Source organism: Cnephaeus nilssonii (assembly GCF_951640355.1).
Source record: "Cnephaeus nilssonii genome assembly, chromosome: 2".
NCBI lineage: Eukaryota > Metazoa > Chordata > Mammalia > Chiroptera > Vespertilionidae > Cnephaeus > Cnephaeus nilssonii.
The window spans coordinates 5,038,883-5,054,649 of NC_137073.1; the positions used below are offsets into that span (position 1 = coordinate 5,038,883).

Sequence of the window (15,767 nt, forward strand, 5' to 3'; positions counted from 1 at the left end):
CCAGTTACTCGGATTCTGGACTCTTTGGGATTTATACTATCTCGCAGGCTGCAGCTGCTGGAGATGTAAGTTGCAAACTCATCAAATCTCACAAGCTTTTAAGTTAAAATGGAGTGTTTGGATGCCATGACTTAGCAGAGCTCTGTGACATCATGAAAGCATCCCTGCTGTGGAGGAGACTGAAACACGTACACCGGTGCTTCCAGGAAAGAGGAAGGAAGCACTTCGGTGGCGTTCTGGGTCTGTTTGAGTTGTCTCTGGGACATCTAAATTGAGAGCTTGGGCGACACAGGGAGTCCTCAATATACAGCTTGTGTTGAAATCGGGGTTTTGTATGAAAAAACCATAGGATAAAACTGAAGCTCCTATGCTCTATACTTTAAGGTGCTCCGTGCTTTAAGGTGGTTTCAAACCACCAATTGACTCAGGAAAATGGCCAAGAAAACAGGAAGAAAAAGAAGAGAAACTGGTACATTTGGAGGCCAGGAAAGAACAATGAATACCATTTTGATCTACCCTGGATTAACATCCCTTTAGTTACCACAGAGAAGTCTTGTCAAAGTAGGACATCATTGGTAATATCAGTTTTTCCCAGAATGTTGAAAGTAAATGATAATTTATATTACCAAGGAATTAACGAGAAGTGAAGCCAGAGGGACCTCACATATTGAGACAAACCAAGGAACTAGAGATCTTGACAGAGTGGAAAAATAAGGACAGCATGTTTTAAGACATAGGCCAGGGGTCTTCAAATTGAGAATTTAGTGGGTGGGGCAATTCTAGGTGATGGCCAAGCATAGGGTGCGGCTATGGACATGGGCAGCTGAAATAGAAGGTCCTAGAATTTAGGTGATTAGGGGGAACATTAAGTAGTAGACCCAGAATAGTGCCAAGGTTGGGGTGGAGAGAATCGTGGGCCAGGTTTATTAATTGACTCATTCAACAAATATTTACCAAGTGCCCACCCACATGACTGGAACTTGATTCTTCTAACTCCAGCTCCCAAGTATTGTCAGGTTGTCAACTGGCTGAATGGATTCTACTTCTTAGTGAATACTAAGATAGCAGTATTAACTTCGTGACGCTTTGAGAGGCTGGGGAAATTTTAGAGGTGCTTATTCTTTATAGGCAATGATAAATCTGTGTGCTTTTACTAAACCCTACTGCCATTCTCTGCCACTTTTGTAAGAAATTTTGCTACTCAGATACTATAAGTTGTACAGACAGTTACTTGATGGAACATTAGAAAGATAAGGTAAGGAACACATAGTGACTTAAGAACCCCAAATGGACACTGCTGTTTCTCTGCAGCTAACCTTCCACCTGTGTTTTTGCCTTAGAGGAGCATTTGATTGCTGTAGAAGCTAGCACTGATTAGAGGTGACCAGTTTTTCATTGTCTGTCCTAGGTTATCAAGGCTGCCTACAACCAAGTCAAAGCAATTGCTCAAGGAAACCTTTCCAGCACAGATGTCCAAGCTGCCAAGTAAGTTTCAGGAGTAGCTGTGTTTTGTGTTTAAATTATTTGAAAGTTATATTTTTTGTAGTTATAACAATATTGTAATCCTATCTAATAAAAGAGTAATATGCAAATTAACCATCACTCCACGACAAAATGGCGGTGCCCATAGCCACAAGATGGCGGCGCCCAGTCCTCTCAGCCCCGCCAGAGTCCCCCAGTCCCAGGGAGGACTGCCGCTGAGAGCCGGGCAGCCCCGGGTGTCCGGCTGGGAGGTGCCCCCATGCCATGATCCCCTCCCAGAGGCAGCCCCGGGTCTCCGGCAGGGAGGTGCCCGGGCCCCCACGGAGCGATTCAAGTACTGATGATTCTACCAACGAAAAAGTTAAGATAAGAGAGGACAGAAAAGGAATACAAGGAGAAAAGAAAGAAAGGACAAAAGATGAAACATCAAGAAAAAGAAAGAGAAGGAAAAAAGGAAGAAACAACCACATGTTATCACCTTTCCAAGTCTTAATGAAATTCCTGTTTAAGGAGTTTATTTTATGACACTTTTAGTTTGGGTTTATATTTTTACTGGTTTGTCAAGACCACAGCAGGTACACTGTCCAATATGGGTTTTTTTTAAATACATTTTATTGATTTTTTTTACAGAGAGGAAGGGAAAGGGATAGACAGCTAGAAACATCTATGAGAGAGAAACATCGATCAGCTGCCTCCTGCAGTATGTGCCCCCAACCAAGGTACATGCCCTTGACCGGAATCGAACCCGGGACCCTTGAGTCTGCAGGCCGACACTCCATCCACTGAGCCAAACCAGTTAGGGCTGTCCAATACGTTAAAGAAAAAACCCTATCTAATAAAGAGGGAATATGTGAGGGGAGGGGGGCATTTGGGGGTGACCAGGCTGTTAGGGGAGAGCAGTTGGGGATGATCTGGCTGGCAGGGGAGGAGTTAGGGGGTGATCAGGCTGGCAGGCAGAAGCGGTTAGGGGCTATCAGGCAGGCAGTTGGGCAGTTGGGAGCCAGCAGTCCCGGATTGTGAGAGGGATGTCCGACTGCCTGTTTAGGCCCGATCCCACAGGCAGTCGGACATCTCCCAAGGGGTCCCAGATTGGAGAGGGTGCAGGTTGGGCTGAGGGACACCTTCCCCTGTGCACAAATTTCGTGCACCGGGCCTCTAGTGTATGTACAATAGGAGAGCAAGATACAGAAGAATATTTAAAAGGAAAGGGAAACATGCCCGTATCCTACCACCTAGAGATATAAGTATTAACATTATGATTATTTTCTTGACCATTTCTATGCATTTTTAAACATAATTGTTAATATTGTATATATACTTATGTCCTATTGATAGTGTGTTTATTGTACAAATTTGAAAATTACAAACACAAAAAAAAGACCTTTCATTCCCAATGATTCCTCTGTTTATAACATTATGATTCTATTCAGATTACTAAATATTGGTCATAAACAATATTAATTGGTATCTCAAAATATCAAAGATATCTTTGGGTTTAAAACATTTGTCATTCATATTAATTCTTGGTATAAATTCACAACTGGGTTAAGAGGTGTAAACATTATAGTGAAAGGCTCTGCTTTAAAATATATGTGTGGCCCTAACTGATTTGGCTCAGTGGATAGAGCGTCGACCTGCAGACTAAAGAGTCCCAGGTTTCGGGCCCGATCCCTAATAGGATTGGCGGGAGGCAGCCAATCAATGATTCTTTTATCATCATTGATGTTTCTCTCTCTCCCTCTCCCTTCCTCTCTGAAATCAATAAATATATATATAAAATATATGTATGTGTGTGGTTATATTTTTATTTTTATATTCAAAGTCACAATGTGAAAAGGTTACACCAGTTTACAGCCACACCACCAGGATATGAGTGCCTGTTCCACCACAGCCATTGGCAATTTTTTTTTTTTCTTTACTGATGTGATAGACCAGAAAAAGATGTTTGATTAAAGACTGAAATACTCATCTCCTGTTTGGTGAATTTAAATCCCCACTGTCCTCACTGAAAGTGCGAACAGCACCTCTGGGCAGTTCCAGGGTCTGACTAACAGACAGACTTTTGGCAGAGTTGGTAATGAGGTTACATTTTCATACAGCAATTTAAAACATTTAACTTTGCCTCCATCCATTTAGTACAATTCAAAATATGAGTCCTAAAACTCAAATGGGCTCCATGATCCTAACACCTCGCTGACCATCACGAGGTAACTCGTGTTTCCACTTTCAGTAATTTAAGTAATTTTAAGGTCTGAAAGCAATACAGAGTTTTAAAAGAGTGCTCTAGACTATTTCCTTAGTTATCTTTGTTTAGGCTCAGGGATGAGCCACTTGACTTGTTTCAGTCGTCACTACTTTTCCTCTCCATTATGCGTGTCTTTTTCTCAGCTCATCAGTCAGTATTTCCAGAGATAGGATGAGCAATACATCTAATTCTTTCCATCCATCTTTTCTTATGGCAAAAGTTTTACAAAGACACATTGCGGCAGAGAAGAACATGTGAGCAAATTATGTGCAGAGTGATAGTGGTAGTCAGCTGGAAGATAGTACTTTGTCAGAAGATAGTGATGAGTCTGACATTAGACCATCATGAAGGCAAAAGAGAAATGTGACAGTGTCTGACAGTGAAAGTGATTCTGAAGAAGAATGGGCAGAAAAAGACATTTTACCAGCCTTGGAGGATTATACAAATATTTCAGGCATAATTGTTTACTTTGAAGACTCACAAAGTTTTTTATGTGTCTTTTTTTTTTAATCTTATTCTCAAACCAATTTATACCATCACCAAATGGAAAAATACCACAAAACCTCTGCTAAAACTTGATTATGGATGGACGTTACTTATCTGGATATAAAGACTTTTCTTGGTTTAATTATATTGATGGGACTAATGAAGAAACCAGAATGGTCAACCAACCCTTTATTTTCAAAAACTATGACTGCAAAGAGGTTCGAGCAAATACTTACATACTTTCATCTGAACAGTAATTCACAAGCAACATGTAACACAGACCATCTTTACAAGCTCAGACCTCCATTGGGTCACTTTATCTCAAAATGTAAATCTTTATATGTACAAAACAGCAGTTACAATTCGATGAAGCAGTGACTCCATGGAGAGGACGCATCAGATTCAAGATGTATAATCAGGCAAAAATAATAAAACAGGAATTTTAGTAAGGATGCTTTGTGAAAGTGACTATATTTGCAATTTCAAGATACATACGAGTGAAGGTAAAAAGTTACAACAGTTGATATCCATCTTAATGGTCTTTTCTTGGTTCTTGGCCTCATAGTCACCATGATAATTACTACAACAGCGTGTTTACAGCTGAACTATTATTGAAGAATAAAACACTGGTCTGTGGAACAATAAGGAAGAATCATGCGTGAGTTGCCAGAGCTACTATAAGAAAAAGCAAAGAGCCTTCAGAGAGAAGTGACGTTTTTGTAGAGGTTCCATTCTCCTTACATAGAAAGATAAAAGGCCCGTACGTAAGATATCAACCATTCATGACATCTCTACGATATCCACACGTAAATAACATCACAAAACCTGCATGCATAGTGGATTGCAACATATATAAAGGGAGTCAAGCAGATCAATATTTGGTGTACGGCAGTATTATCTTGCACACAAGTATCAAATGGTATAAAAAGTTTCTTTTTGATAAATTATACCTTTTTCAATGCATTTAAAAATTATTTCTATAATAAAGTTTTTTTTAATGTACAAAAATTTTGTGCTCAAAATCGCTAGAGTGGATTACATAAAATTCAACTGTGTGCAGCCCACAACCTAGCACCTCTTCCATTATATCTAAATAAAGCTCCAAATAAAGCTCCGCCATTCAGAGTCTCGGGAAAATTAAAAGATCATGTTTTACAAAAAATAGTAACCAGCGATAAAAAAAAAAATCTCACTAGGGCATATAAAGTATGTTTTTCTAAGGGAAATCATAGTGAAACACAAAAAGAATGTAAAACTTGTTTAGTACCATTGCATGTAAATACATGTTATACAATATATTACACCCAAAAAATATTTTTAAGATAAAATATATAACATGACAAAATAAAGTACATTTAAGTTTTTTTAGATACTTTCATTTAATATTCAATTGTGGAAAAAGTAGCTGGCCGCATGGGCAAGTTCTGGCTTGAAATAGCCGGTCAGCAGGGTGCTAAGTGTTGCCCACACAAGAAGTATGACAATGAATTACAAGCCAGGAGAAAGCACCTGATTGGTCACTTCTGTTCCCGTTCATATTACTACTTTTGTCATACTGAACACACTAAGAAATTGCCTTTCGAATAATAAATATAGTTTTTATAAGGTGTGGCAACATGTAGAAAATGGAATTTGGGGTTATTAATGTCAAGAATGTTTGTTTTCTGCCCTGGCTGGTTTGGTTCAGTGGATAGAGCATCGGCCTGCGAACTGAGGGGTCCCGGGTTCAATTCCAGTCAAGAGCACATGCCCGGCTTGCGGGCTTGATCCCCAGTGGGGGATGTGCAGGAGGCAGCGGATCGATGATTCTCTCTCATCATAGATGTTTCTCTCTCTCTCTCTCCCTTCCTCTCTGAAATCAATAAAAATCCTATATAATAAAAGTGATATGCAAATAGACCGAACAGCCAGTCAAAGCATAATATGCTAATGATATGCTAAGGCTGCTCAGCCACTCGCTGTGACATGCACTGACTACCAGTGGGCAGATGCTCCGACCAATAGGTTAGCTTACTGCTGGGGTCCGGCTGATTGGGGCTGAGTGAGATGGGCCAGACATGCCCTGGAGCTTCTCACGGTCCCTCCCCAGCCCACTCGTGCATCAGTGGGGTCCCTCAGCCTGGCCTTCACCCTCTTGCAATCCGGACCCCTCGGGGGATGTCAGAGAGCCGGTTTCAGCCTGATCCCGCAGGCCACTCCTCTGGGTGGGCACCAGACGCAGGGCTCGTAGTAGCGCCAGCCTCTCCCAATAGATTGGGACTGAGTGGGCACGAGCCCATGGCAGACACAGTGGGGCCGGGATGAGCGGGAGCGGCATGCAGGACCTGCAGGCAGCGTTGGACTGCAGGTTTTGGCCCAGTCCCTACAGGCCCCCCAGAGGGACACCACCCGTGCACGAATTCATGCACCGGGCCTCTAGTAAATTTTTTTTTTAAAAAGAATATTTTCTGCCATCTAGATAGAGTTGATACTTTCTCCCATAGGTTTCTTAATCTTCCTGTAGTGAGAGAGAGAAAGGTATCATTGCTGAAGGGACAAACTAATAATCTCTTGGTCAAGTTTATTGCAGGTAAAATCTCTTTTAATTAAGCTGACAATTTGATAAAATTGCATATAATTGTAATTATGTTTAAATGGAAGTCTTGGTACAGCATGACAAAAGAAGATAGTTTATTTGAGAGTTATATAACTCAGGTGCCTTATTGAACACCAGTTTCTTTCTGGGAGAATTATAAATTAGATTTTGTTTTACCTCAATTTGATGCTTTTGTGCCCGCATTGAACCTGCTGGGACTTATGAGACCTATACTGTCCTTACCCACCTGCCTCTCCATTACTTCTTGCCCTCAGTGATACAAATCCCAGAACAGAAGTTGGGCTGAGATTAGGGAGATAGCTACAGAATTAGCACACAAGATTCTGTTTAGAGGACAGTGCCTTAAGAGTCCATATATTTTTCTTTAATGGAAATGCCTAAAATTATCACTAAAAAAGTATCAAGAGTTACTTCATTAATCAGAACTTTAAAATAATTTTAATTAGATCTAAGTTCTGGTCCAAAATCAAAAGGCAATCTGTTGGGTTTTTCATATAATCTTGTATTGACAATTTTCTAAATGATAATGTAAATAATAAAATAGTTGGTGGGCTGAAGAAATAGAAGGGAAATCTTTAGCACTGTAAGATTTCAAAGCTGTTAATTTGCATATTTACCAAAACATATTTGAGAGTTTGGGAACATTTTTATAAAATCACCTTTCTCTATAAAACTGGCTTCTGAATTCAACACCTTTAATTGGACAGGAACAAGCTGAAAGCTGGGTACCTAATGTCAGTGGAGTCTTCTGAAGGTTTCCTGGATGAAGTCGGGTCTCAGGCTCTTGTTGCTGGCTCCTACGTGCCACCACCCACAGTCCTTCAGCAGATTGACTCCGTATCGGACGCTGATGTCATAAATGTAAGCAAATGAAAACTTACCATTTAACATCAGATAACTTGACCTTAATGATCCAATTTCAGAAGGCATGCTTAAGCTTCCTTGGGCTGTGTATATTATTCTGGTGCTGTTTGGTGCCTTTCTACCTGGTGTGGAGGCAGGAGGGCTCATTACCATCAGATCTGCAAATAGCTTCCTTGTCAACTTGGGGTTTATGTTTCTTGCTCATTTAACTAAATTACCATTAGGTTAAACCATTTTAAATTGTTAGAGGTCAAGAAAAATCAAATATTGGCAATTTTATGATTCAAACTAATAGTCAAGTTGGGTATTTTTTTCTTTTCACTCCCCAGAAATAAACTCTATCCTGCCAACCCTTCCCGATCCAGCATCTCAAGTTTTTTTTTTGTCTTCACAGTCTAAGACATTCGCCTGCTCTTGCTGTATTTTTTTTTCACATATATTATTTCCTACAAGATGAGTTGTTTTGAGGGCAAGGAATATGTCTTCTAGCTTCTCTTTGTAATCCCTAATGTGCCTAACAAGTGCATGATCTACAGAATAAATCCAAAATCAGCAGGTTTTTCCAGTCACTTCTGTATTAAAAATGTCAGCCGCCCTTCCATTGTAGAGGTCTGAACCTTCTCAACAACAGGTCTACCGTGGGGATAGAGAAAAGACAGTTTAGGTTAAGGTAGTGACCCCAAAGTTTATTACCTACTCTTTCAAATGTCTGTCCTCAGTTGCCGCCACCACCATCCTTTGAAAAAAGGCCTGAGATCACGTGGGGGCTGATACTCGTGGTATTACACTTAACCTCACCAACCACCAACTTGAAGTCGTGGTATAAAGAATACTAAAATTTGACTTTTAAGTTAATAATCAGTGTATTTTTATTAACTCAGGCCAATTGCCATTGTAATACAGAAACAGGAAGCCACAGCCCCGCCCAAGGCCACCTCTGCCCTATTTCACAACGTCACGGAGGCTGTCCTTCTCCCCTCCACCGGCCGCCCTCACAGCCCTCACACCGAGAGCACCCGCTCGCTCAGTCACTCCCAGGGACCGCTGAGCTTTTCCTCAGATCGGAACCGGGCCAGCCCTCTCCTGTAGTTCAGCTTCACTAGCGGCTGTGGCAGAAATTGCCGACTTAGTGTCCTGTCCATAAGGTCTTGAAGTAACAGAATAAGTGCTTTTTAAGTACTTGACAGTGCATGTTCTGACTTTAACTTCCTGCCTTTTGTTTGTTTACTCAAAGGCTGCAAAGAAGTTTGTTTCTGGCCAGAAGTCAATGGCAGCGAGTGGAAATTTGGGACATACACCTTTTGTTGATGAGCTGTAAACCGGAAGCACATTGTAGGAAAGAGCGGGACATTTTCTCAACCCAGGGCAGCAAACACATGGAAGTTCCACGTCTGTAATGTAACATTTGTCTTGGTTTTCAATGAGGTGAACTATCTTAAAAAGTATAAATGCAAGAAATTGTTCCCTACTTACCTAAAGTCAATAAAATATTCTAAGTGTTTCTTTGGCATTTTTCCTAATCAGTTCATCAAGTTTTTATTTTCTGCAGACATGGTTTGGTTTTTTTGTGTGTGTGTGTGTGTTGTTGTTTTTTTGAGCCCCTTCCTGGTCCTGCTTCCCTGAGTGGCCGTGACCAGGTGGAAAAGGGGAGGGGAACCAGGCAGTGTGGGGAGGGGTTATCTTCACAGCATTCCATTCATACACAGAACTAAACAGACACGCACAGAGTCACTATTGTAGTTAGAAGTTGGCAGCATGGGAAAGGGGAGGAACAGGTTGCAAGTAGGGGTGTCATTTAAAAAAGGCCCTCTCCAAAACTGGGGTGCCTGGGGTGGGGGGACTTGGTCTATTTCAACCCAAGAGGAATCAGAAGATCAAAAGGGTTTGGGACGGCCAGAACCGGCAGGCATGGAGGGAGGAGGAAGGCCCAGGGGGAGGGGGCCTGTTTGGCAACTGGGTGAAGGGCTAGTCCTCCCCTGCTGGGATCCCCCCAGCTCGGGTCTGGCAGGAGCGGGGCTGCCAGATGCTCCAGGCAGGGGCTGGAGGGGCTCACCAAGGCTTGCCCTGCAGGGAGATGACAGCTCGGCCCGCTTCTCTGCCAGAGGGCAGTGGTCCTTGACCTCCTCGGAGCAGTTTGCTTGTAATTCATGCTCGATCCCGGTAAGCTTCTTGGTGCAGACTCAGGGCCCAGGAGATGAACCAGGTCCCCCTGCTCTCCTCGGCCTCATGGCCTCATAGGTTGCATCATACAGGGCGCAGCGGCAGTCTTTGTCCGGCAGCATCTTGACGAAGGTGGCGGAGGCGTCGTCTCCTGTCTGGCCCACATCACCCACCAGGATCTCCTTGCGCTTCTTCACCTCCTCTGGTGTCCAGGACTTACGCACCTTCATGTCATTGAACACTTCGATGACTCCATCAGAGACAGCCACACCAGAGGCCGTGATTCCGGGAGCCAAAGGAGAGCAAGAAGCGCCTGGTACGGGAGCGCCGCTGCCGCTGCCGCTGCCGCTGCTGCCGGGACCCGACGTGTTTTAGATGCTGTGAAGGACAACAGGATATAATAGCACGAGACATTATTACAGTTAAGCTGAGCGGCTACCAGTAAATACTTCCAGACTGGAACTGGTGGCTTTTTTAAAGATAAAAGCAATTAAAAATCTCTCCTTTTGGGTAAGAACAATTAAATGGGCTGGGTTTTACCCTCTTTTTTGCCTATTTGCAATAGAGTTATTTCTTTTTTTTCTTTTTCTTTTTTTTTAAGAGAAGAGAAAGGGGGAGAGAAACGATTGGCTGCCTCCTGCACCTCCCCTACTGGGGATCAGCCCACAACCCAGGCACGTGTCCTGACCAGGAATCAACCAACAACCTTTCAGTGCTTGGGACAACACCCAACCAACAGCCACACAGGCCAGGGCACAATAGAGTTATTTCTGAAAAACAAATTCCCCACCAGTTGTGTCCTGTGTTCCCACTGCTTCATTTTATGTCTGCCTTACCTTCACTACGCAGAGCTTTACTTTCCCTCATTAACTACCAACCCAACGTTCAAAGTAAAAGTAGGGCAGAAAAGGGGAAAAAATTCTAATATGAACAACTAGCCAAAAAAACTTGGAAGTTTGTAAAACAAGAGAAACTACACATCCAAATAACAATGTGGTACTTACCTTAAAAAGTGAAATTCTCTGCTGTGTTTACACTTTCTGATATTGAGCTGTTCATTTTCTAAAAGATGAGACATTCTACTCAGAAAGGAGGGTCTTCATGATCTGAGTGATGCTGTTTTGAGAATAAAATTTGTGAGGCCTGCTGTGGCACCCAGGGAAGTCTTGCTGTCACGTTGAAGCAGGCGTAAAGGCTTCACAACAGTTGCAAAAGAATTGGTAAGTGTGCACACATTCCTGTGAGCACAGCCAAGCTGTGCGTGGCAATGCACAAAGGCGGGGCTGCCAGAGGACTGCTCTGTGACCACACATTGGCCAACTGCTAACCAACTCCTGGTGCGGGCTGGCCCGTGCCCTTCTCAGCTTGGGCATAGTCTTCCAGCCAGAATGCGTCGGAGGCGGCGGAGGAGGAGGAGCTGTCCTTGTCCTGCTTGGCCATTGTCCAGTAAGGGGAAGGGGCTCTCCCTGCTTTCTTGTAGTCTCCGTGAATCATGATGTCACAGTGAAGGTCTGTTCCTACGCTCACAGGCTGGTTCTTCTTTTTGTATTCATGCCATTCTCTGGAGATCGACATGGGTCTCCTTGCAGGATGATGCCCAGTGGACCGTGGGGATTTATAATACTTAAGTTTTTTATCTAAAACTACATCTTCCTTGTCATCACTGCTTGTGAAAGAGTCATCTTTTGCCTGCTCAGTTTTCTTCGTTGTGCTGGAAATAAAAGAATAGTGAATGAAAATTATTCTTTTTTTTTTAATCCTCACCCGAGGATATTTTTTCCGTTGATTTCTTTTACAGAAAGTGGGAGAGAGGGAGGGAAAGAGAAAGAGAGAAACATCAATGTGAAAGAGACACATCGATTGGTTGTTTCCCGGACTGGGATCAGGAATCAAACCCTCAGCCCTTTTCTGTGGGGGTTTTAGCCTCATACTTAAGTTGTGCTATTTCAATATTCTGAATCTCAAACTCTGCAATTAATGCTTAGAGCATAGTAGTTGTATGAGCAAATAGTTTAGAGCCCAGGCTTAAGTAACACTCCCCAGTACAAGGCCCACCAGCTCTATGTGGCTGCTAAATTTAAACTGATTAAACATGAGTAAAATTTACAGCTTCTCATTTGCAAATCCTCACATTTCAAGTGCTTAATAGCCATATGTGGCTGGTGGCTGCTACTGGAACAATACAGCTACAGCACCCAGCTAGATTTCTTTGAGCCCATCCCAATAAAGGTTCAGGGCTGCAGCAACGAGGGCTCAGGAAACCTGTCAGGATTCAATAAGGACCGCTCCTGCGTCAGAGCACTGAGCTGCTCACTGAAAGATGTTCTCGGGTTCCCAACTTCTCACATATCTGGTCCTCAGAGGGCCCCTCGTACTCCTGTGCTAACACATGAACAAGCTCTCAGATTAAGTGATTGCCAGAGTTTCAAAGGTGGACTTCAATTTTCACTCACTGAATAACTGGGCTCTCAATCACATAAAAGTCCTGTGGTAAGTTTAGCATAACAAGATAGACCTGTCCCTGCCTTCATAGAGTTTGCATTCCCCCAGGGCAACACAGTAAACAATTGGTTATGAGGATTATTTCATTGAAATGGGGATCAATGCTCAGGAGAGACACGGGGTGCTAAGAGAACACATCGCTGGGTCCTAAGCGTGTTGCAGACAAAGGGCCCATGCAAAGGCCCTGCAGCAAAGCAACGAGGTAACAGAGCTGAGAGCCAAGTGGACTCGGGAGGGCAGATGAGTGAGGCTGGAGTGGTGCTGGAGCACAGGCCCCTGTAAGGACTGGAGCATCTACCCTAAGAACAAAGGGTGGCCTTGCAGGTGTTGAGGCCTGTCACGATTCGGCTTGCACTGTCAAAGGATCACTGTGTGTAGAGAACCGGGAACAAGAGTAGGTGCAGGGAGACAAAATAATGGCGTTGGCGGGATGGTGGTAGTAGCCAGAGAGAAGCAGACAAATGGGGAGATAACTGACAAGTCTTAGTGATTATTGGGGAAAGGGGAAGACAAGGGAGATAGAAAAATCAAGTACAGCCCCTAAATTTCTGACTTGTTCGACTAGGCAGACATAGTAACAGAAACCAAAAGGATCAGTGAGATTGCCCAGGAGATTGGGAGGAGAGAGCCAAAGATTAAACCTTAGGAACTCCAAGGCTGGGGAAAAGGAGACCAAGAAAAAGTGACCAGAGGTCACAGGAGAATCGGGAGAGGGTATCAGACACCAGGGGCAGGTGATGGTTCAACAAGAGTGAGGCTGGGAGGTTGTAAAGTGTCTAATGCTCAGAAGCCAAGCAAAATAAAGATGAGAGGAGACACTGAAATCAGCGATGTGAAAGTTGGGGGGGTGGGGGAGGGAGCTGGGAAAGGCCTCGGGCAAATGATGGGAGCAAGCCCAGAGGAACTCGGGCAGAGGAGTGGCCTGTCTGGCACAGCTCTTCCAACAGGTTTGGAGTTAGGGACAGGGCAGTGGCCAAAGGGAGCAGAGAGAGGACAGTGGAGTTAAGGTGGGGTTTGCTAAGATGACAGAAGCTTAAAAATGCTTAAATGTTATTGGGAAGAATCCAGAGAGCAGCTGGATATGAGGAAACAAATGAAATGGGATTCTCAGCACCTGAATCCCACCTTAACCGCAGACTGAAAAGGCGGACATGTGGTGTGGGTGTTTGGAGGCAGGGTTCCCATTGGATGATTTACTCTTTTTTATTAACTCCAGGTTTCAAGGCTCTTGTCTCTCTCCTTCTTCCTGGTGTCTGTTCCTGTAAATCGTTCTTTCCAAAAGGATTTAGAAACCCGGGACATTGTTCTAGCAGGGTCACCAATTCCTCCTACCATGGTCCATTCGATGATTTTCATATTAAACCAAGACCCTGGGCTTCATGGACCTTGGAGAATTATGTAGTATAACAAAGATTTCCAAAAATGAACTACTTACCATGTTACTGGGAATTTGGTCTCAGGGATTAAATCATATATGTCTTGCCATTCTTGGGGTATGTCAATAAAATCTCGGTAAACCTCGATTTGCAGCACTGTTCCTGTGGTGATGCATTGCAAAAGCTTTAAAAATTCCCGAAGAGTATATCCTAACACATTGGCCTGGCCAACACTAATCAGAACATCACCTAGAGAGCGGGAAAAATTAGCAGCAAAATTAAGATAATGGTTGAAAGGAAATATTCCATTTCTGTCTTTACTGTGAAATGTTTCCTATTATGGATTCATATTGCTGGTTCATTTTTGAACCAAAGCCAAGCTTCAGTCTTTATTTATTTTTTATTTTGTTTTGTTGTTATTCCTTGCCCAAGGATATTTTTTTCCCATTGATTTTTAGAGAGTGGAAGGAAGAGAGAGAGAGAGAGAGAGAGAGAGGTAGAGAGGGAGAGAGACATTTTGCATATTAGTCTTTTATATATATACTAGAGGCCCAGTGCACGAGAGAGAGAGGGAGAGAGAAAGAGGGAGAGAGGGAGAGAGAGAAACATCAATGTAAGAGAAAACACATTGGTTGCCTACAGCCCACACCCCAACTAGAGCCAGGTATAGAGCCCACAACTTGGGCATGTGCCCTGACTAGGAATTGAACTAGGGGCCTTTTGGTGCGTGGGACAATGCTCAACCAACTGATCCACAATGGCCAGGGCAGACCAGTCTTTATTTAATTAAAAACAACAACCACAGTGACATGAGTGCCCTTTACATAATAATGAATGCATGCAAGATGTTCTTACAGCAATGCAATGGTAGATAATATGTTTTCACAGCATTTCTGACAGAGGCTACACCATTTATAATTGAAGCATCCTTTAGGATTCTAAAAATGTGTTTCAAATAAAATGAATGGCTATTACCCACGTTTTAAATATATATACTAGAAGCCCGGTGCATGAAATGCGTGCACGGGGTCAGGGGGGTGTCCCTCAGCCCAGCCTGCACCCTCTCCAATCGGGGACCCCTCGAGGGATGTCCAACTTCCCATTTAGGCCCGATCCCGCAGTCGGGCATCCCTCTCACAATCCAGGACTGCTGGCTCCCAACTGCTCGCCTGCCTGCCAGCCTGATCACCCCCTAACCACTCCCATGCCAGCCTGATTGATGTCTAACTGCTCCCCTGCCAGCCTGTTTGCCCCCAACTTCCCTCCTCTGCCAGCCTGGTCACCCCTAACTTCCCTCCCCTATAGGGTTGATCGCCTCCAACTGCCCTCCCTTGAAGGCCTGGTCCCTCTCAACTGCCCTCCCTTGCAGGCCTGGTCCCTCTCAACTGCTCTCCCTTGCAGGCCATCTTGTGGTGGCCATCTTGTGTCCACATGGGGGCAGGATCTTTGACCACATGGGGGCAGCTATATTGTGTGTTGCAGTGATGGTCAATCTGTATATTACTCTTTTATTAGATAGGATAGAGGCCTGGTGCACGGGTGGGGGCCAGCTTGTTTGCCCTGGTGTCCTGGATCAGGGTGGAGGTTCCTTTGGGGCGTGGGGCGGCCTGAGCAAGGGGCCTGTGGTGGTTTGCAGGCTGGCCACTCTCCCTGGCAACCCAAGCGGAGGCCCTGGTATCTGGAATTTATTTACCTTCTACAATTGAAACTTTGTATCCTGGAGCAGAGCCAAGCCTCCTGCTCGCTTGGTGGTCGGCAGCCATTTCTGTTTGGATTTGTTTACCTTCTATAGTTGAAACTTTGTAGCCTTGAGTGGAGGCTTAGGCCAGCCAGGGCAGGGGAAAGCTTGGCTTCTTCTATCACCTTGGAAACCCAAGCCTCTCTCCTACTTTCTCCGTGGCTGTAGCCATCTTGGTTGGGTTAATTTGCATACTCGCTCTGATTGGCTGGTGGGTGTAGCGGAGTTAGGGTCAATTTGCATAATGCTCTTTTATTAGGTAGGATAGAGGCCTGGTGCACGGGTGGGGGCCAGCTGGTTTGCCCTGAAGGGTGTCCT

General features: G+C 43.9%; 2 protein-coding genes and 1 pseudogene across 5 annotated transcripts in view; 1 reads left to right on the plus strand and 2 right to left on the minus strand.

Annotated features, from left to right (window-relative positions):
* Window positions 1–9,174, plus strand: part of UQCRC2 (ubiquinol-cytochrome c reductase core protein 2) — a 26,031-nt gene extending 16,857 nt beyond the window's left edge. Inside the window, exons 11-14 of the mRNA XM_079759957.1 lie at window positions 5–65; window positions 1,409–1,485; window positions 7,517–7,670; window positions 8,908–9,174. Of these exons, the coding sequence (XP_079616083.1) occupies window positions 5–65; window positions 1,409–1,485; window positions 7,517–7,670; window positions 8,908–8,991 (376 nt within the window). The 3' untranslated portion in view covers window positions 8,992–9,174. The remainder of the gene's footprint in view (window positions 1–4; window positions 66–1,408; window positions 1,486–7,516; window positions 7,671–8,907) is intronic.
* A 129-nt stretch (window positions 9,175–9,303) lies between these two features.
* LOC307110054 (cofilin-1-like) lies at window positions 9,304–10,911 on the minus strand (annotated as a pseudogene). Its single transcript has 2 exons — window positions 10,838–10,911; window positions 9,304–10,184 (listed from the first exon to the last, which is right to left on the minus strand). The product of its transcript is annotated as a cofilin-1-like (transcript).
* The window catches only part of PDZD9 (PDZ domain containing 9), a gene marked incomplete at its 5' end in the record, with an annotated part of 39,447 nt that continues 33,749 nt past the window's right edge, over window positions 10,070–15,767 (minus strand). For 2 of the 3 annotated variants that reach the window (XM_079759825.1, XM_079759826.1), the window contains 3 exons: window positions 10,070–10,211; window positions 10,838–11,544; window positions 13,771–13,873. In XM_079759825.1, coding sequence (XP_079615951.1) covers window positions 11,157–11,544; window positions 13,771–13,873 — 491 coding nt within the window. In that variant the 3' untranslated portion in view covers window positions 10,070–10,211; window positions 10,838–11,156. The remainder of the gene's footprint in view (window positions 10,212–10,837; window positions 11,545–13,770; window positions 13,874–15,767) is intronic. The other variant, XM_079759827.1, reaches the window with a different exon arrangement.